Source organism: Vigna umbellata, chromosome 9 (assembly GCF_029865625.1).
Source record: "Vigna umbellata cultivar VRB3 chromosome 9, Vumbellata_1.0, whole genome shotgun sequence".
Lineage (NCBI taxonomy): Eukaryota > Viridiplantae > Streptophyta > Magnoliopsida > Fabales > Fabaceae > Vigna > Vigna umbellata.
The window spans coordinates 11,678,826-11,699,680 of record NC_142173.1 but is presented as its reverse complement, the minus strand read 5'-3'; the positions used below and the strand labels follow the sequence as shown (position 1 = coordinate 11,699,680).

At 35.4% G+C, this 20,855-nt stretch overlaps 1 protein-coding gene across 1 annotated transcript; it reads right to left on the bottom strand.

The window, feature by feature from the left end:
- Window positions 1-16,144: 16,144 nt before the first annotated feature.
- On the bottom strand, window positions 16,145-20,562 carry LOC148192536 (purple acid phosphatase 18-like). The gene is made up of 5 exons (XM_088099849.1): window positions 20,269-20,562; window positions 18,277-18,945; window positions 17,002-17,190; window positions 16,839-16,927; window positions 16,145-16,670 (listed from the first exon to the last, which is right to left on the bottom strand). Exons 1-5 carry the CDS (start codon window positions 20,398-20,400, stop codon window positions 16,451-16,453), a joined length of 1,299 nt encoding a protein of 432 aa, XP_087955975.1. The 5' UTR covers window positions 20,401-20,562; the 3' UTR covers window positions 16,145-16,450.
- Between the last annotated feature and the right edge of the window lie 293 nt (window positions 20,563-20,855).

Genomic DNA, 20,855 nt, shown 5'->3' with positions numbered 1-20,855 from the left:
AAATCATAAAGAACTTTATTTAATTTAAAGATGTGATTTGGAAATTTATAATATTCAAAACTAGGTGATGGAGACCAATTCCCAGCTGGAAACGTGTAGGAAGAGGTTCCAGACCAGAGAAAACCAGTAATGAAAATTGGTGCAGCGGATGGATGAAATGATGCAGTGTTTGATGTGTTTTAATGGAGGAAAGGTGTATGGGTGAAGCCTCACAGCTCAGAGGGCCTTCATACAGAGGAAGGAAGCTTGAGGAAAGGAGGAGAAGTAGTAATTCAAAGGTGACTTAAGAGCACAAAAGCTGGAAAACAATTTCTGCAGCATATCATTAAGCTCAAAAGTGAATCAATACAAGGAAAAGGCCCTCTTATTTATAGGTGAAGAGGAGCCTAATTTCTAATTCTAATTCCCTCCTAAATTCAAATGGTTCAGATTTATTTTGATCAAGCAAGGTCCATGCCTCTTTCCAGCTCATCAAGCAAGGTGTGTGCTTCCTTCCACATCAGCCCATTTCACGTGGAAAATGTTGGTGCATGCCGTAAGCACCTCTTTTTGGCTCTTTTGCTTGATTTATTGATTTATCTTCTTGGATGGCTCAATCATAGTCTCCAAGATTTATTAATTCCTACAAAACAAAGTATAAATGCTTTAGTTAAGAGAAGAAGGATTTTTATAAGTAACCTTCCATAGAAGCAAAATAGTATGTGGTCCTTCTTCCTCTTGAATCCTCTTTGCCATGGCTCTAGTAAGAGGTCCAATGTGCATCTTAGATGGTCTTCCATCAGACCCTCCCTCTTGAAAAAGATCTGTCCTCATATCTGCTTCATCCTGTTGATCATCTCCTGTGAAAGGAATTAAATCGCAGATGTTAAAAGTAGGACTGACACCATAACTTTCAGGAAGGTCTAATATGTATGCATTATCATTTATCCTTTTGACCACCTTGAATGGACCATCTCCTCTTGGACTAAGTTTGGATTTCCTTTGAGAGGGAAATCTTTCCTTTCTCAAATGAAGCCAAACTAGGTCTCCTTTTTCAAAAACTATTTTCTTTCTCCCTTTGTTGTTGTGTTCTGCATATTTTTGAGTTTGTTTTTCAATTTGGATTTTAACTTTCTCATGTAACTTCTTGATAAACTCCGCTTTAGAAGCACCTTCTTTATGAAGAAAAGAAGATGATTCTGGAAGAGGTAGTAAATCAAGAGGTGTGATAGGGTTAAAACCATAAACAACCTCAAAAGGAGAAAGATTAGTAGTCTTGTGGACTACTCTATTATAAGCAAATTCAATATGAGGTAGATGTTCATCCCAAGATTTGTTATTTCCTCTTAATATTACCCTTAATAATGTAGATAAAGATCTATTTTCTACTTCAGTTTGCCCATCAGTTTGTGGGTGACATGTAGTAGAAAATAGAAGTTTAGTTCCAAGCTTTTCCCATAAAGTTTTCCAAAAATGGCTTAGAAACTTCACATCTCTATCAGACACTATAGTTTTGGGTAAGCCATGCAATCTCACTATCTCTTTAAAGAAGAGTCTAGAGATATAGCTAGCATCATCTACTTTGTGGCAGGGTATAAAATGAGCCATTTTACTAAAACGATCTACTACCACAAATATAGAATCATACCCCCTTTGAGTTCTTGGCAATCCTAAGACAAAATCCATGCTTATGTCCTCCCAAGGGGTATTAGCTATAGGAAGAGGTGTATAAAGTCCATGAGGCATAATTTTGGACTTAGCTTGTAAACAAGCTATACATTTAGAACAATGCCTTTGAACATCTATTCTCATGTGTGGCCAATAAAATTTACTTTTCAATTTTTGACTTCTCTTTCAAACCAATTGTCATGAAAACATTTTCAAAATATGACAATTCAAATCTTGAGTTATTCTTATCTTTAAGAAAACAATTAACTCAAGATAAAATTGAATTTGGACTTCTAAAAATTTCAAAGATTACTAATCAAAGTATTAGAAGTTCTTATTCTCTTGTTTTTAAAGAAAAATTCTTTCTTGGATTGATATTAACCGAAGATATATGTGATGTGTATTGCAGATTCGTGTTTGATCCAGGAGGAAGAAAACTAGATCTAAAAGAATAACGCCACTCCAAGATGGCCATGCTCCCAAAGATTGTGTGGAGCTTCTTCATAAGGCGATTGCCAGATTTGATGACAAATCTTTTTTTAAGAGGGAGGGTATGATGGAATCATACTTGACGTAGTCCTCCTTTTGTATTTTTACTTTTTATAGTTTAGCTCTTAAGGAGTATGGGTTACTATAAATACCCAGCTCCTCTATTGTATTGTCACTTTTGAGATTAATGAGAATTAGGATTTCTGAAATAGAAACTATTCTCTCTTGAAAGTCAGGCTAGAGAGTCCAAAGACTCCCTCTAGCCACCTTCCAAGCACCTTCTTCATTCTCTCATTTTTCCACCTTAACCATTGTCCTTCTCACTCCTCCACGCTGCATCCTTCACTGCCATCTCTCCTCCAATCCGCGTCAGTGGCGTCAGCAAACGCGTCCTCTTGTTCCTCGCGCCTCAGACACACACACCACAGTCTCTTTCTCGTTCCTTCACTCTCGCACAGAACCGCGCCTCTCATTTCTTTGTGTGTTTCATTATCTCGCGCATCCATCCACATCTCAGAGCGTATCATTCTCGCTCTCGACCACAGATCCACACTCCATACACGTCTTCGAAGGTATCTTCTCTTCGTTCACCACACTTCCTCATCTTCTTCTAGGGTTTCCTCTTCCTTCCACCATTTTCCACCGTTCAAACACCTTAATCCCTTCAATCTTCACTTTTCACCGATCATCTTTGAACCAATTAATCAGTTTATATTGAGTCTCATCACCATTTTAGGGTTTCTTCGTGTCCGATTAGTGTTTCCACCGATTAAAACCTAGATCCTATGTTTTCCAGTGTCCGGTCTCCGTTTTCCCCTTCAATCTCGAGTTTCTTATTTCATTCCGCTGCGTCTTCATCTCTCTGGAGGAAGCTTCGAGGAGTTCACGACACGCACCTTCGTCCTCTCCTCGGCGTTCGTCCATCACTAGGTGGTTGTTAAACATATACATCTTCTTTAACAAAATTGTTTAGGAAAGCAATTTTAACATCCATTTGATATAATTTAAATTTCATAATAGATGTATAAGCAAGAAGTAGGCGTATTGTCTCTAACCTGGCAATAGGAGCATATGTTTCATCATAATCAATACCTTTTTCTTGACTATTGTTTTGTGCTACAAGCCTAGCTTTGTTCTTGGTTATGTTTCCATCTTCATTCAGTTTTTTTTTGAACACCCATTTTGTTCCTATCACTTGATGAGTATCTTTTCTAGGGATTAATTCCCATACTTGATTTCTTTCAAAGTGGTCGAGTTCTTCTTGCATTGCGATACATCATTGATAATCTTGAAGAGCTTATTTTATGTTCTTAGGTTCTAACTGTGAAACAAAAGCCACAGTCATGCAATAATTTCTAAACTTCTTCTAGTACTTATTTGTAAAACAAAAAAAAATCATATTTTGGTCCCAAGAAAAACTTATTTGGGTCCTTTGGGTTGAATATAAAATTTTTTGAATTATTTTATAACTGAAGTAAATCTTCTGTAAGGAACACCACAATGTTTAATTTTACATTTATTTGAGGTATGACCCATTTTCAGTAACAACATTTGGGTTCCTATAAGTAATTCCTTTCTCTACCAAACTCTAGGAATTCCTTTACTTTTATTTTTGTAATGAGGAACATACTTCTTTTCTATAGCATTTTTACTACATTCATCATAGGTTGTTTTATCTAGTAGCTTCTTTTTATTTATGCAAGAAATACATTCATCAGTCCTTTTTCATAATATAAATTTTATTTTTCAAATTGTTATTTTCTTGTAGACTATTTTCAAATTTTAAATTTAATTATTTAAAATCTTTTTTCAATTTCTTATAACCAATATCCAATTTTTCGGATTCAATTAATAATTCTTTATAAGTGTAAAGCAATTCACTATGACTATAATAAGAATTTTCAAAATCGCTAGAGGAACATACTTGGCTTTTAGATATATTGTTGTCTACCATTAAGCAAATGTTGCTTGCTCGTCATAATCAATTGAGCTTGATGTTAGTTCATTATCATCATCCCAAGCAATGTAAGCTTTATTTTCTTTAAGATTTTCTTTGTATTTCTTTCTTCACCCTTGTTTTGATTTAGGCAATCAACTTTCATGTGTTTTTTTTCTCCTTCCTCTCGCTTTTGAATCTTCTTTTACTTTTAGACTTCATGAACTTGCTTAGCTTTTTAATGACAAGACTCATATTTTCTTCATCTTCATCAGAGTCTTCATACTCTATGGTACTCTTCACTTTTTTAACCTCGTATTTGAAGGCTAGCGTCTTTTTCTTGCATTGTTCTCGTCCTCTTTCAATCTTCTGAGATCAAGTTCATGTTCTTTCAACTTACTAAACAATGCAGCCATCAACATGGTGTTGAGATTTTGTGACTCGCTTATCGTAGTCACCTTGGGTTGCCAAGTCTTGTCAATGATTTAAGAATTTTTATATTTAACTCATAATTATAGAAAGACTTACCTAACCTAATGAGGTTTTTAAAATAGAATGACTCAATTTCTCACACCAAGAGGGGGAGGGGGGGAATTGGTGAGATTGAAAAACAAAATCTTTTAAAATCTTTTTCACAAAAATGATGCCTTGATACTTTTTTTGAATCACAAGGTAAAAGATTTTCAATGCAGTGAAAACTTAATCGAATGAATGCAGAACGTAATCGATTGAATCAAGAGAGTAGGGATGAGAAAATTCAAAACAATGTGTTTTTATACTAGTTCGACCAAGCCTACATCCAGTGTCCTTCCAACCATAGGAAGCCAATGCATTATAATGATCAAGAATTTTACAACAAGGCTTTTATGGCGACCACACGTCAAAAATATAAAACACCTCTCTAACCCTCAAATCAAAATATAGGCAGTAAACAAGAAGACCAGCAGCAAGAATCCCCTCTCCTACTATCTAAACCGTTTGAGACACTCTCTAAGTCAAGAACGCCACACACTCTTTTTCCTGTAATCACAACAGGGAACCTCAAACCAATCTTCAAAATATTGCAGAATCTGATCTCTCAATGACACCCAAATGTGCAAGTTGATCAGCCTTTGAAAAACACAACAGTCTTGCTCTTCAAGAAATCACAAGTAGTTGATCACCATGGTCACTCTTGTTTCTTGGAGCTTTTATTTTCTTTCTGCAAGATCACAACTTTATGTAAACGATATGAAAATGTTGGAATCACAAAAGTTCTTACAAAAATCAAATTTGTGTCAATTTATAGAATAACACATCTTAGACGCAATTTAATCGACTTAGTTACTAATGCATTCGAATACAACAATTTTGTTATAACAATTAGCAACAATCACGACAATTAATTTAATGCGCAATTAATGCAATGGACTATCATTTATGCTTGGTCAACACAATTAAAAATATGACCGTTAGACATTTATGTCAAGCATTAACAAAATTTCAAAATAATAACAGACTTAATCAAATACAACACGCATGCAATCGATTAAGTAAAAATGTTAAGCATAGTTTTGAAAATCTTTCTCCTTGAAAAAATCACACAGCACACTTGAAAATAGTTTGTGGAAAGACACGAGTTTTAATTGATTCATCCCATAATGAAATCATCTTAAAACTGTTATTTTGCCACACATTTAAAGTTCAACATAAGTGCTTGTGGTTTTCCCTTTCAACATTGTATGTCATGCATTCACATATAAAAACACATATGTAACACAATGATATGCAATGACCAACACAAGCATGCTCTCATATATGCTTAAACATATTTAACACATTGATCAAAAACATATATCATGTAAATATAGAACATGTAACTCAGAACACACATGTATTATTATGTGTTGTCATCATCAAAAACACAAATATCACTGAGATTGTGGGTTAAGCTGAACCTTTGCTCCCCCTATCAACAATCTCAATAGAGATGATTCACAATGTGAGTGAAAAGCTTTTGAACACCAATGATTATTTCTCCTTGCTTCATTCAAAACATCTCATATTTCTCGATCAAGGTATTCCTTCTTGCTCTTCTTACATCATTTGTACGATTGTGAGTGACCCTTAGCATCTCCGACATCGCTTGTGCATTCTTATAGGTTGAGACCTTGTAAAGCTCATCAACAGTTAAGGCATATAATATAATATTTTGAGCCTTTACATCATGTTGAGTTCTTTTTCTATCATTACCATTCCATTGGTCACTGGGTTTTGGTTCCTAAAAGTTCTTAATAAATACACTAGGAACAAAAGGACCATTTGTGACAGTTTCCCAAATCTCAGTATCAACAAATTCCATAAAAAATTGCATTTTGACTTTCCAAAAAGCATAATTTTCGCCAATAAACAAAGGAGGCCTATTGATAGAGGCACCCTCAATAAATGTTTGCTGATTCCCTGCCATTTGAATTACAATCAAAGCAAGCTCTGATACCAATTATAAGGGTGGTGCAGCGGAATGTTTAGCGTGAACAATAAACCAAGAGGGGGGTAAACTGGTTTTTTATCACAAATGTGTGCCTTTAATATATTTCTCTTAATTTTAATTTCCTTAGCGAGTAATTAAAACAATAATAGAGAGTAAGGGAGAGAAAAAATTGCATAGATAATTTTATATTGGTTCAGATCACAAGGATCCTACATCTAGTTTCTAATCCCAAATAGAGATTAACGTTCCACTATCACAAAACCAATAAACTATTATAATCACATAGAAAGACAAGTTTAAGGGTTTATAAAACACCTTTATTGTTATCACAAAAGATGAAACTGACCTCTCCTAAAGGTCACAATGGATGAACTCCTCCTTCGAATGCTTCACGAAAGATGAACACTTCCTTTGAATCTTCACAGAGGATGAGCGCTTCCTTTGAATCTTCACAAAGGATGACATGTTTCACTCAGCAACAATAGCAGCACTCAATCACACTCCTAGTGAAAGTTCTCGCTCTTGATAACACAAAGTTCTCAAATCCAAAGCACAAGGGTTACACAAACCTAGATCGCACTTTTCACAATTTAAACAAACAAATATGTTTTTCGTTGCTACAATGAGAGTCTAAAACATCTTTATAAAGACCTCACTCAAGGACACCTCTAAAAATCCGTTGTCAGCTTTTTCTCGCATGATAATCAATTATCCACTTATGGTGATTGATTATGCATTTAATGAATGCACAATAGCCAAAAACATGCCTAAAATCTCCAACGACAAGTCGTGATAATTGATTATAGATAATCGATTATCATAGTTTTGTAATCAATTATTCTAGAGCCAAAATTGAGTTTTTAGTGACCTTTAAAAACATTTTTGTGATAATTGATTATCTTAAGTAGTTAATTGATTATAAATCCCTATATATAGAGCCTAAATTACAAGAAATCAACAACATATAAAGCCCTATATATAAAACTACTAATTACAAAAGCTTTAACACGTAAAACAAGTCTTCATGAAGGTCTTATAGCAAAGTAAGAACTTGAGACTTGATTTGGGTATGATAAAAAATTCTATACTTCATGATTTTGCTAACACACTTCCTTCTCAAAATGCATCGATGCAATTTCCACTCATTCTGCATCTGATGTGTTGTGACAGTTAAAAAAATTATCTATCTTAAAAGTCCACTCTAACATTGAGGAAGAACCATCAAAATGAGGAAACCCCAAGGAAATATCACTACTCAGAGAAATCATTGTGATGGTAGATACTTTCATTGTAGAGCTTGAGTTCTTCCCTAATTGTTAGCGAAATTAAGTAACAGTTGTTGTAACACTACTTTGATCTCTTCCATCCTGGTTTCTTGTACTTGTTTCTTAACTTCCATCATTTTTTGTAGTTTGTCTACTATGGTGGCCAGACAACGAATATCCTCAGCATTTGTACAAATCTTTGCTTGCATCTCCTTCATTCTAGTATTCTCCACCATGGAATTCAATGAAAGCACCAAAGTAATGGATTAAACTCAAAATTACATAATCAACCACTATAATAGTTATATGAAAACAAAATAATAACACTTCTAAAATTTATTTAACACATAATTAGAATTATATAATTTAAACAACTCAATGCATAGAATAAGAAATATGATTGACATAATATTCTGTTAAACTTGAAGAGAACATCAGCTCATCAAGCATTCTATTCCTATAAGTGTTAAACAAGACATAGAGAGGTAAGAAAAGAGAGGTCAAGTAGAAAATTGAATTATGAGAGGAAGAATGTTTCAGAGAAAATCAAAGAGAGAAAGTTCCATACCACACAATGGTACTTCCACATCATGTAGTCATGCCATTTAGCACTCTCTTTCTTGATGTGACAACTCTTACGCGGTGTATTTTCATTTTCTTCTTTGGACATGGCCACTACCTTTATTTAACTTTTTCTCTACAATAACACCAACCCTTTTGTTTGTTATAGTCTGTGGTAGTAACAACATGCCACTTTTTTTAGTTCTCATGGTTGTGTTATTTTGTTGTTATTTTTAACCATTATTTTAAGGTATTTGATTTTATGTTATATTTATTATATTAGTTTAATCGATGTTCTAGTGAACACACCTTGTTCACCAAACAAGTTCAGGGTAATATTTTAATAATCAGTCTTTATGTTGATGATTTGCTCTATACTAGAAATAGTAAACATGTGTGAAGAGTTTAAAAGTTCAATGAAGCTAGAATTTGATATGAATGATATGGGCAAAATGAAATATTTTCTTGGAATAGAAGTCATACAAAGCAAGGTAGGAATTTTCATTTGTCAAAGAAGATATTCATTGGAGATATTGGCTCGGTTCAACATGATAGATAACAATCTAGTAAGAAATCCTATTGTACCGGGAATAACACTGTCTAGATATAAGGAATGGGTCACAATCGTTGCTACAAAGTTTAAGCAAGCAATTGGTAGTCTTATGTATCTCACAATCACTCCACTTGATTTAATGTATTGGGTAAGTTTAATCAGCGGGTACATGGCAAATTCAAAGGAATCACATTGGGCTATGGTAAAATGGATCCTAAGATATCTTAAAGGCACAATTGAGTATGGAATCTTTTATCAATAGAGTGGAAGAACTGGTCTTATTTCCTATAGTGACATTAATTATGCAGGTGACTTAGATGATAGAAGAAGTACTTCTGGTTCAATTTTTTAATAGGTATGGGTGTTGTCTCTTGGGCCTCAAAGAAACAACCTATGGTGAGCCTATCTACAACTGAAGTTGAGTACATTGTAATAGCATTTTGTGCATGTCAATGTATTTTGCTTTACAAAATTTCAGAACATCTCGGTTTAAAAGAAGAAGGTGCAACAAGAATCCTATATGATAACAGATATACTATTCAGTTGTCCAAGAATCTCATCTTTCATGGAAGGAGCAAACACATTGTAGTAAGATTTCATTTCCTTAGAGATTTGGTTAAAGACCAAGTTGTTTGTCTTAGTTATTATTGCTTTGAAGAACAATTGGCTTATATAATGACCAAAACATTGAAGTTTGAACAATTTGAGAGTCTACGTCACGTGCTTGGAGTTGGGACATAAGTGAAGTAAGCTAAATGTAACAACTACATATAGCTTAAGGGAGAGAATGCACTAGTAAAAAAATTGTATTTTAACGCGCCATATATGCTTCGATTTTATAAAAACACGAAGCATATAAAAACATGGTGGCATTTTTGTAATAATAGCAAAGTTATATGCCTCGGTTCATTAGAAACCGAAGTAGAAAGGGTCTATTGCCTCGGTTATAAGAGAAACCGAGGCATAATAACCTGCAAAATTCACCTACTTTTCTACAAGTCAGACTTTTCAAATATGGAAGAGACTTAATGCCTCGATTGAGAGGTTACCCGAGGCATAAAAGTGACTTAGTGCCTCTGTTGAGAGGTGCTAGAGGCATAAAAGCTTGCGTATTGAAGTTCCCCAAGTCTTCCCCATTTCTTTGTCTCACGTCTCGCGCGAGAGGGTTCTTTCTTTCTCACTGCTTTCTCACTTCTTCCCCCTTTCTCACTGCTTTCTCACTATGCGAGAGAGGTGACCCGGTGCACTTGTCTTCTTCCCCCTTTCTCAATGCTTTCTTCTTTCTTTCTCGCGCGAGAGGCGACCTGAGGCATAAAATCACTTCTTTCTTCTTCCTTTCTTGCAGACAAACTAGGAGGACACAGCTAGGGTGTGGCGAAGGTGCGACAAGGGCACGACGAAAGAACGACGACGACACAACACCGTGAGGGCTGTAGCGGCGCTGCCTCCACAAGGGTTCCATCTCCGTCGTCTTTGTAGGAACTCTTATTCGTTTCCACAAATTCCTCCTGGTTCCAAAATTAGGGTTCTACAAATGGGGAAAGGGGAAGAACATTTTCCCTTCTTACTCCTGTATCGCTATGGAGAGGATAGAGGCGTGGCCATAGATGGCAGCTTAAGGAGTTCGTGATTGAAGCTCATGGTTGCGCTTGCAAGGAAGAAAAGAACTCGTCTGCGTCAATGGAGGTAGGCACCATGAAAAGGATTTGCGATTTTTGAGTTTGGTTTCTACGCTTTCAGGTTCCTAGTGAATAAGATGAATGATGGAGCGAACATTGTTTATGTGATTCTGTGTGCAAGTTGGGGTGGAGAAGATTGAATCAAGGAGGCGTGATTTGCTTTCTGGTTCTGTCAATTGAGGAGGATGAACTCGCGAATCATAGTGAAGCTGTTCTGGGTTCTTTTATGGTGGTCTGATTGCAGAGCGGAAAGGGAAAGCGTTCTGGGTTATATTAAATTAGGTTTCTGAAATTGGGAAATCTTGGGTTTCTGTTTTGATCTTGGGTTGGGATTTTGTGCTATTGTTTTGATTTTGGGTTGGGGTTTTTGTCGGACACAAATTTTGGAAACACATTGGAGTTTGAGACACTAAAGAGCAATGCAGAGGAAAATGCAGTTTTAACAGAAGAGGATATGGACTTAGGGGATGAGAAAAGATATTAGAATTTTGATGTTGGATATGAGCCTGATGATTTCACCGAAGAGGATGAAGATATAATGGATGAGCTTGGAAAGTTGGAAGAAGAATACAAGCTAGAAGAGTCTTCAGGAAAAAGTTTTGAAGATAAAAATATCAATTCCAAGCTTCAGCAATCAATGAAGCCCATTCACAAACTTTAACAACTATTGATCTTGAGGATTCCAACCGGTTTGACACATGGTGGGAACATCAAGATTTGATAGAATAGTTGAAGATGGAATTGAAGAAGGTTAGAGCCACTGGTCTGCCAACCATCCTTGAGGATTCTGAGTCTCCAAGGATAATGGAAGACTTGAAACCATGTAAAATTGATGAAAAATTATAGCATGGTAACACCACAAACGAGCTTCCAAAATTCTACCGGAGTTATAGAGAACGAATGCGGAAATTCGACATCTTAATAACCGAAGCCTAAAATATAAAAAAACAAAACACGTTACTGCCTCAGTTACCTAAAAACCGAGGCATAATCCTACCCACTTTTGCTTCGGTTCATAACCGAGACAAAAAAACTTACCCTTTTTACCTCGTTGCAGAACCGCTGCCTATAAACAAAAGTAACCGGTGTCGTTTCTTTTTACTATACTAGTTATGTTAGTTATTTTTAAGCTTAGGGTTTAAAATAAGTCTTCTATTTATTAGGGAGAATTACTCATTAGTATGTTGTAGATTTTATTTCTAGACAGGTGCCATTTTTATTTCAATAATTGTTAATTATGCAGAACAATTTTGATGTACTGTGTAAGGGCCGCACGTTTTTAAAAAGAAGATGTGGTGGGGAAGGGCTTTAAATGGGCGGCTGCACGTTCGGTTGAAGTGGTGGGGGAGAGGCTTCAAGAGGGCAGCAGCTGTAAGTGGTGGGTCTCTCCATCTGGAAGTGCTCCAGCCACCAGGAATCTTCATCATCAGCTCTTCATAGTGTGCTTGGCACTAAGGAGTGGAAGGGGATGGCTGAGATTCGTCCAAACAGTAATTCAAGTGAATTAGTGATTTAGGCGTTCGTCCTTAATTTAGTATTCTCATGAAGCAATCTCGAGCGTTCAGTCTTGGTTGGTTAACGATTGTGAGCGTTCGTTCTCAATTTGGTATTTTAGGTTTCAATCTTGAGTGTTTGTTCTTAAATTGATATTCTGAGGTTTCAATTATGAGCGTTCGGTCTTCACGTAGTATTCTTACGTTTCAAACATGAGCGGTCGGTATTAATCTTAAATTCTTAGGTTTGGATCTTAAACGGTCGGTTTTGATGTATTAGTGATAGTAGCAATCGGTTTTAATTTGGTAGTCTCAGCTGGTGATCCTGAGCGTTCGGTCTTAAATTGATAGGTTTCAACCTTGAGCTTTCGGTCTTCGTGAAATAGTGATCGTAGGCTTTAAACTGGTATTCTAAGAGTAAACTATAGCGTTCGGTTTTGAGGAGGTACTCTCAGGTTTAACTTGTAGCGTTCGATCTTAGTGAACTAGGGATTGTAAGCGTTCGTCCCTAAATTGGTATTTACAAGAAGTGATCTTGAGCGTTCGGTATTGGGTATTAGTGATTGCAGTCGTTCGCCCTTAATATGGATTCTTAGTTTTGAATCTTGAACGTTCGGTTTTGGTGGATTAATAAGCGTTCAGTCTTAAGTTGCTTATTCTTAAGTTTTGGATCTCGAACGATCAGTTTTGGGGTATTAGTGATTAAATGAGCGTTCGATAGTTAGTTTCTGTTGATCGGTTAAGTATTGATTTTTAGCACCGTTCGATTAGGTGTTGATCCTGTACCAATTGATGATGTTATTCTACAGTGATCCTTCGTAGTGAGCGTTCGGTTTTAAATTGATATTCGTAAGTTTAATCTTGAACATTCGGCCTTAAGTTGATATTATTAAGTTTGGATCTTTAGCGTTCGGTTTTGGTGTATTAGTAAGCGTTCGATCAAGCGTTCGGTTTTGGCGTATTAATGATTGGAGCATTCGGTCTTGAACGTTTCTGGTGTATTAGAAATTGTAGGGTTCGAATAAAATTAGTACCCTCAGGATTTGATTTAGTACCGCACGGTCAGAATGGATTTAGTACCATTCGGTCAGGTTTTGATTTAATATTGTTCGGTTAAGTTGTAATCATTCGGCCAGGGATCCAGACGTTCGGCCAGCACTATAGGTGTGCGGCAAAATGATCTAGGTGTTCGGCCGAGACTCTAACATTTGTCCTTTTAGTATTCGGTTAAATGACTTTCGACCCTAGCGTTCGTTCCTATAGTGTTCTGTCTCGTAGTGATCGTTCGTATGGAACGACCGATCTTGATGATGTTAATTCTCAGGGAGTACTTGTCAAAGGTAGTGTTAGGACTAGGCTTGATATTTGATCGTTCGTTCAAATAGCGTTCGGTTTAATAACGTTTGGTGTTATAGTGTCAAGTCTAAGAGATTGATCTTAACGTTCGTTCAGCCAATATCCGATTTCAGTGTGGTGTTTGGTGTTAGCGTTCGGCCGAATAGTGTTTAATGGTGCTCGGTTTTAGCGTTCGGTCAAATAGTGTTCAACCTAATATGGTGTTCGGTTTGTAGCGTTCGGCCTGATTATGCTTGATCTTTAGCGTCCGTTCAAATAGCGTTCGGTGAATAGTGTGTGGTGAATAGTGTTCGGCCAATTGTATTCGGTTCTAAGTTTACTTTGCTGTTGTTCTGGGTTGAATTGATTGTGCTCAATGTTTGGAATATATATACTGTGATGTGATTTACGTGAGAAGTATGTGAATGTATGAGGTATGTTGGATTTACTGTGATAATATGGTGGTATCTGGTTATTCATGACTTGGGTTAAGTTTCAATGTAACAATATGATTCGTGGACGTAATTCCATGATCCTCAAGGAGAGGATACATGGTGGTGATTTGGGGGTGTACAGAATGATTGCATGGTAGCTCAGTCTTGGGGGTTTTCCTGACGCTCCAATGGTTTTTCATTCTCAAGTAGAGAGGATTGATCCATGTGGTGAGGAGTAGCAGGAGGTCCTAGTCTTGGAGGCTTCCAGTATGCTCCAGGGCGCGGAACGGACTAACCTCGTGAGGGTGGTAGGGTGGAACCCCTTGGCAATGGCTTTGGAAAGCAGTAGAGGCCACCACGAGTGCATAACCCGCCATAGCTCGGTAATCATTCTAGTCCGGACGAGTCGGTCTATAAAGTAACAAGTTGGGGTATAAAGTAACAACTCTTGTGATGTCGATTTACCATGTTTGGATGACTTTTTCATGTCGTGTGAGATTATATAACATGCTTTTTATATCTAGCTCACCCTTGCTTGTTTGTATTGCTTGTGTATGTTTCTTTGGCGATGATCATCCACTTGGATGGGAGCAGATGTTGTCGCGGAGATTCCCTTGGAGCAAGAGCTGGAGGTTACGGATGTTGCGGAGTAGTCTTCTTAGGAATTTCCTGATTGAACACTTGTAGTGTTTAATCCTTTCAACTGTTCAAGTTTAAATTTTCAGTTTCTTTTATTTCTGGATAACTGTAATTTCACATTTAATTACACGTCATACTCCGACTGTTCTCTATATTGGTATGTTGACGTCTTTATTATATAATATTCGTTATTATATAATCGGGATGTTACATACTGACTTATATAAGCCTTTTTTTTTTGCTATTCAATAAAGTACTCTCTTGTTAATTTTTATACTACATACGTGGTTTATAACACACCTGTCCTTATAATTTTTTTGATATAATTGTTAACGTGATATAATATAGGAGTATGGAAAACACGATGAACATGAATTGCGTTTTGAAACTTTGAAGTAATCCATCGGTGTTTATATATATATATATATATATATATATATATATATATATATATATATATATATATATATATATATATATATATATATATATATTAATAATAAAAATATTAATCATAAAATTATACCTAAAATATTTTTGACATGGATAATTCTAAAGGTTATTTTTGACAGCACACCAAAACATTAAGTTATACAAAGAATAAGCATTTGGTTAAATTTATGAAAATTGATAAACTTAATGATAAAATGAGACAAGACATGAACAATACATTCATAATGTAATGATAGTTTAGTAGCAAGAAGTACAGCTAAACATATATGTATATAGGTATAAAATTCTCAATCTCAAATTATGAAGACACTACATATATACATTAATTAATCTTCTGAGAGTTCTTATTTGCAGTGCCTTTGATCTTTAAGTTCCAATAATTTTAGTTAAATGTCTTGGTAATCTATTTTTCAAATATAATTATATGATCAGAATATTTCTAGGTTGCTCATAGGATCAATTTCTTTATATTGGTCTCTTCATCCTTTAAACAGCATGATTGGTTACACTTTACATATATTAGGTTTGAGGTTAGTCTCCAAAAATTCATATTTTAGTTTCTAAAATCAATTTCTTACAAATTCTTATATATTCATTTTTAATATGTAATATTTCATTTTATTTTTTTATTGTAACAAACATACTCTCAACTTAAATGCTTCTTCATACATCCCAAATGTTTGCTTTTTATTTTACTTTATGGATTGGCTAATCCAAAAGCTATTAATTTATGTCATTTAACATTCCAAACGATTTGGAAAGAAAAAGTGGTGTTAAAAAGAACTTGATGGAGTGCAGAAACTTACTGTCATAATTAGTGATCTTAACAGTTTGGCCTGATTTGGTTATCGTGAATTCAGGTTTTTTCAGCAACACACTCCTTTCCTTATCATAAAGCATATTTAGTTCTCAAAAGAGCATTATACATAAGAAACTTCACCAACTTTCCATGCTCCACAAGCACAAATTAATCTCTGGTTATCAGTTTTAAAATACTGCTTGAACTTATCCATGGACAAAAGTTTCATCAACTTCCCAAATGCAAAACACAGGTTCATTCCCTTTTTGGATATCACAATCTTGGCCAGTTTTCAATATGAAAAGGTTCTAGCCAACATTCTTCATGATCCAAAATATTAAAAGTTTTATATTTTCCCATAACAAACACCAGCATTGTGCTACAGATAGAGTGAAAAAAGCCCAAGCTATTTTTATATGTAATTCTAAACCATGTATTTTATAGTAAATACAATAGAAAATGCAAGCAATACAGGGAAAGGTGTAAAGACAATAGAATATGCACTTAGACTAAATACAGGGAAAGATGTAAAGACAAGAACTGAAATATCACAGTTTACTCACTCCCTCGAATAAACAAGGTCAAACCAATCAAGTTGCTACTGTGCCAGTACTAATATGAGGCATTGCTTCATGATTTGCATTCAAGACCAAACACTTGCTAATCTGTTGTTGAGGAATAACAAGACCAGGGGATTTTAAGGAGTCATAAGTTTATTCCTGAGTTCATTTCTCTTCTGATCAACACATCCTGAGCTGATCAAAGAGGTTATCCAGATATCGTCAGATTTTACCGGCTCATCATCGTCATTCCTGTGCCAACTCCAGAAAGCATGGGTAGAGTTTACAATCTTTAGCTCGCCGTGACCAAAACTGGCTTCACGGAATTCTGACCATATTGGCTGTGGATTTATATATCTGTCAACAAACAATAAGGTGACGTGACCACAAAAATCGTAAGAATGACACAAGTTATATACAAGCAGCATGCAAGTTGTGTTTTGACAAATTGAGTTTACATAGATTTTTTGAAATAACAAATGGTCAAGAGAAAGATATATTTGGTTTATGCTGAATCAAACTTACCTATGAGCTAAGCCTTCTTTGTTTCCTCCATCACCAATGGTTATATGGACTGAACCACAAGGGTCAACTCTTCCATTGTATACACGTTTCTGCCAACAAGACAAGCACAGTTTAAAATCCTAATACAATCAAACTTAAAAGAAACAAAACTCTGTAGGCATACCGAGCGTTCATAAGCATGCACATGACCAGCAAGAACTAAATCGACGCTAGCAGCATTGAGTAATGGCTCCATAGCTGCCATCATATCAGCGCCTTCACCTTGATGAGCAGTGTTACTATTATACCACGGCACATGAAATAACACAAGCAACCAAGGTGTCCTTTTCCTGTCCACCTTTGAAAGATTTTCCTACAGATTATTGACAAGAACATTAGGCCTGTGTACATAAACATATTTCAAGTAAAAATGTAAAATCTCTGGAAATGTTTATTATAATATAATGTCACAAGAATATCAGCAGAACACCAAGAATGACTTTATCGTCTAAATCTTTCCTTCTCTTCATAGATATACATTGAAATATTCAACTATGCATAATGGAGGATATTTAAATTCACAATACTTAAGATCTCCAATATCTGAGTTAAAGACATGACCCCAATGTTGGTTTTATGAAGCCTTATCATTTTTAAGTAGGTTATTTTGCCAAAGCCATGTGAAAATACAATGCATGCCTCTGTTACCACGTACTTTTAACATCAGTGTGCTCTACATTAGGCTTCATGCTCGAGTGTAAGCAGTAAAAAATGAAATCGAGAAAGGAAGAAGCAATTGTGTTTTTAATTTCTTCATAATTCCATTGAGAGATTTCAAGGCAACAGGATGGAAGAAATACAGATGCTAGTCATTGCTTTTTAAACGAATATTTAGTCTTGTGACTGATGACAAGACATATATGGATCAATTGACTTCATTTGGAAAATCTGTAACAAGATAAATAAAGAACAATAAAAAACAAGGACATTGTGACAGTTGAAAAGTAATATAACATATTAAGGCATGAAGAATACAGGAACCGAAAGCAATCTTATCCAACTCATATATTAATGACATATTCTCATTGGAAAAAAAAATGAAAACCAACAGTCTAAAATTCCAAAGCAAGAATTCTTCTACATGGCCATGATGAATCATGAGTTAAATATCCCAAGAGTCCAAGACTGTCACAGATCAAATTTAGTTTTCCCCTGTGGATATGATACATGTCATTCCTAATAATAAAAAATCATACTGTGCTTCTAACCATTGCTGAGAATGCTTTTCATTAAAAGTGTAGACTAAAACCAAAAACTAGAAAATGAAAACCTAGCACAGAAGAAGCTTTCGTTATCCACATTTATTCTCTCCAAGCACTTACTACTTAATGGTGGCAATAGATAAAGCAAGACTTGTCAGAATATAGTAACCACTAATCAGTTAGAGAAACCAACAAACCTTAAGCCATCTATATTGTTCAGAGTATTCATCATAATCTGTATAGGACCCAAGCATGATAATGTGAGCACCTGCAACTTCAAATGAATAAAAGAGATTTGAATTTGATCCGCTTTCCTTAAATGGCATTTTCCATCTGGAATTATAGGACACAAACCCATCCTTTAACAAAGGTATGCTTTCTACTTCATGGTTCCCTTGTGTTACCATCCATGGTCTTGCACTAGCAAGTGGCTGCACTAGCCTACCAAAGGAGTCCCATCGATGCTGGATGTAATCAGCATATGCTAGGTCTCCTGGAAGTAGATGAACATTATACTTACATTGGTCAATGTGATCCAATGTTGATTTAGTCCATTCAGTTTGACCCAAATCCCCAGCCACAGCAAAAGTGATTGGAAGTTGAGCTGGAGGAGTTCTGAGCTGGAACTCGGGACCTTGTCCACCACATCTATAATAGTACACAGAATCATGTTCTAAAGGACCAATAACGGCATGGTGTATCTTTCCTGAGTTATAGAACACATAACTGTACGAGGTGGTCTCTCCTTCAGCTACAGAGCCATATTGCCCTGGCAGTGTTCCATATTCTACAATTGAAGGTGCAGAATTATCATCAGTAATCCAAGTAACTCTCATGTGCTGGTCTCCTGCTAAAGAAATGTGTACCTGGAATATAAACTTTGATGATAAGAATCTGAATCAACTGATACTAATTGAGTAGTTCAACAATTAACATAGAATTCACCAAAATAAAGGAGGGCAGTTTAAATTCAAATAAGAAACATTCAATGAAAGCGTTTTGCAGAGTACAAGCATTACAACAAACAAACGATCACTACAAACAGACATCATATAATGATTTCTCACCACTTAAGACACCTGTTTTAATGAGGAGTATAATCACAAACATATTGAGGGTGCAAATTGAATACCATCCACATTGCAGTGCCAACCTCCCAAAGAAATTTTCATCATAACAATCAAGATCAAATATGACTCCAATCATAAAATGCTGCTAATCAATTAGTCTAATGTCATGGACCTCAACCAAGTAGTCACAAATCAAAGAAGTGGTGCTTCACTGAATTTCACTTCAATCTCTCCGTATATCACAATTTCTATTACATAAAATCCCTAAGGGAAAAAATATCAAAGAAAGCATTACAGTAGCAGGGCCGAAACCGTGTAAGAACAAAGAATTGTGCTCAATGAGGACGAACTTTGAAATACCTCATTCATTTATGTAATTCACAAAGTAAAGGAAAACCATTCTAAATTAAGACACACCAGAAACATAAACACTTAGGGTCCGTTTTTATGAGATTAAAAACTATTTTCTGCAACAACTTCAAACTACTCACCAATTAATCTCTCATCAAAATACTATTATGTTTTGGAAATTCTATCCAAAACAAGTGGTCTAAAATCCTAAAAACACGAACACTTAGATGCTTTGTCTCATTCTTCTCTTATTTTCGTCTTATTCAACCTATATCCCAATTCTACACAGCCATGTGGCACCACTCTGCAACAACTTTCGGGACTCTGCACCAACTTTCGGAACAACCTTTTCGTCCGCTAAACATTGTACTAGTATAGATTATCCATTAGATTTCTCAGTGACTAATCTTTATCCAAAAATCTAGTTGGGTTGCGGGAGTCTCTCATTCCAACTAATTTTATTACATCTACAAAACTTAAAACCGAGATCATACTTAAAAGACACAAGTCCATTCCACCCAGTTTTAAGTGTGATCTTCTTGGTTGAACATTGTTTACTTGCATGTTCAAAGTTAATAACAGTTTTGAAATAAAAATGAAATACACCCATGTTAATCTTTCTTATTTTTTCCTTGCAAAAACCCAGATTCTGAACCAAAAGCACAAGAAAACAAAGAATGGAAAAGAGTGGTATTGATCAGCCATAAGCAAAAGGGTATATAAAAAAACTGATTTAATAGAAGAATACAGAGTGATGAAGAGTCTGACTTGTTGAGGATAAGAGGAGGGTTGAGAATGCCATGGAAGATGCAAAGCTTTTCGAGGCGGAGGTCGAACGTAATCAGCCGCAACAGTTGCAGACCGAATCAATAAAACCGTTAGGAGTAGTTTCAGTTCCATTTGTGTGTCAACACAAACCTCTGTCAATAACGTTGGATCAGCACGATGACAATGTACTTCTGGAATCTATCATCACTGTTCACCACGCCGGGATTCAAGTCCGTAGATTTTGGCAATAGTGCACCACTTTTTGTTTTGTCACTGTGTGACTGATTAGTTTATAATATTCACTCGATCAACTTTTTGTTTCGTTCAATATACTTTGAATTTTTCTTTTAAATAAACCACCGGTTTATGATTCATTAAGGATACGGAGTTTTATTTTGAATACTGAAAGGGGATACATATTTATATTCCACGTTATAAAGAAAAGTACTCATAAAAATATAATTTTTTTGTATTTAAAAAAATTAATATCAAATAAATATAAAAAATGTATTTGTATAAAAATATTTATTTTATTTTATTTTTGGAGATAAAATACCTGCTACAGAGTTAATATCGTACAGCAAAAT

Excerpts from the sequence above, each read along its gene's own strand:
- LOC148192536 (XM_088099849.1), bottom strand. The coding sequence starts at position 20,400 with ATGGAACTGAAACTACTCCTAACGGTTTTATTGATTCGGTCTGCAACT. Across the intron at positions 17,191-18,276 it reads AACAATATAGATGGCTTAAG|GAAAATCTTTCAAAGGTGGA; the intron begins GTTTGTTGGTTT and ends AATAATCTGTAG. Across the intron at positions 16,928-17,001 it reads TGCATGCTTATGAACGCTCG|AAACGTGTATACAATGGAAG; the intron begins GTATGCCTACAG and ends TCTTGTTGGCAG.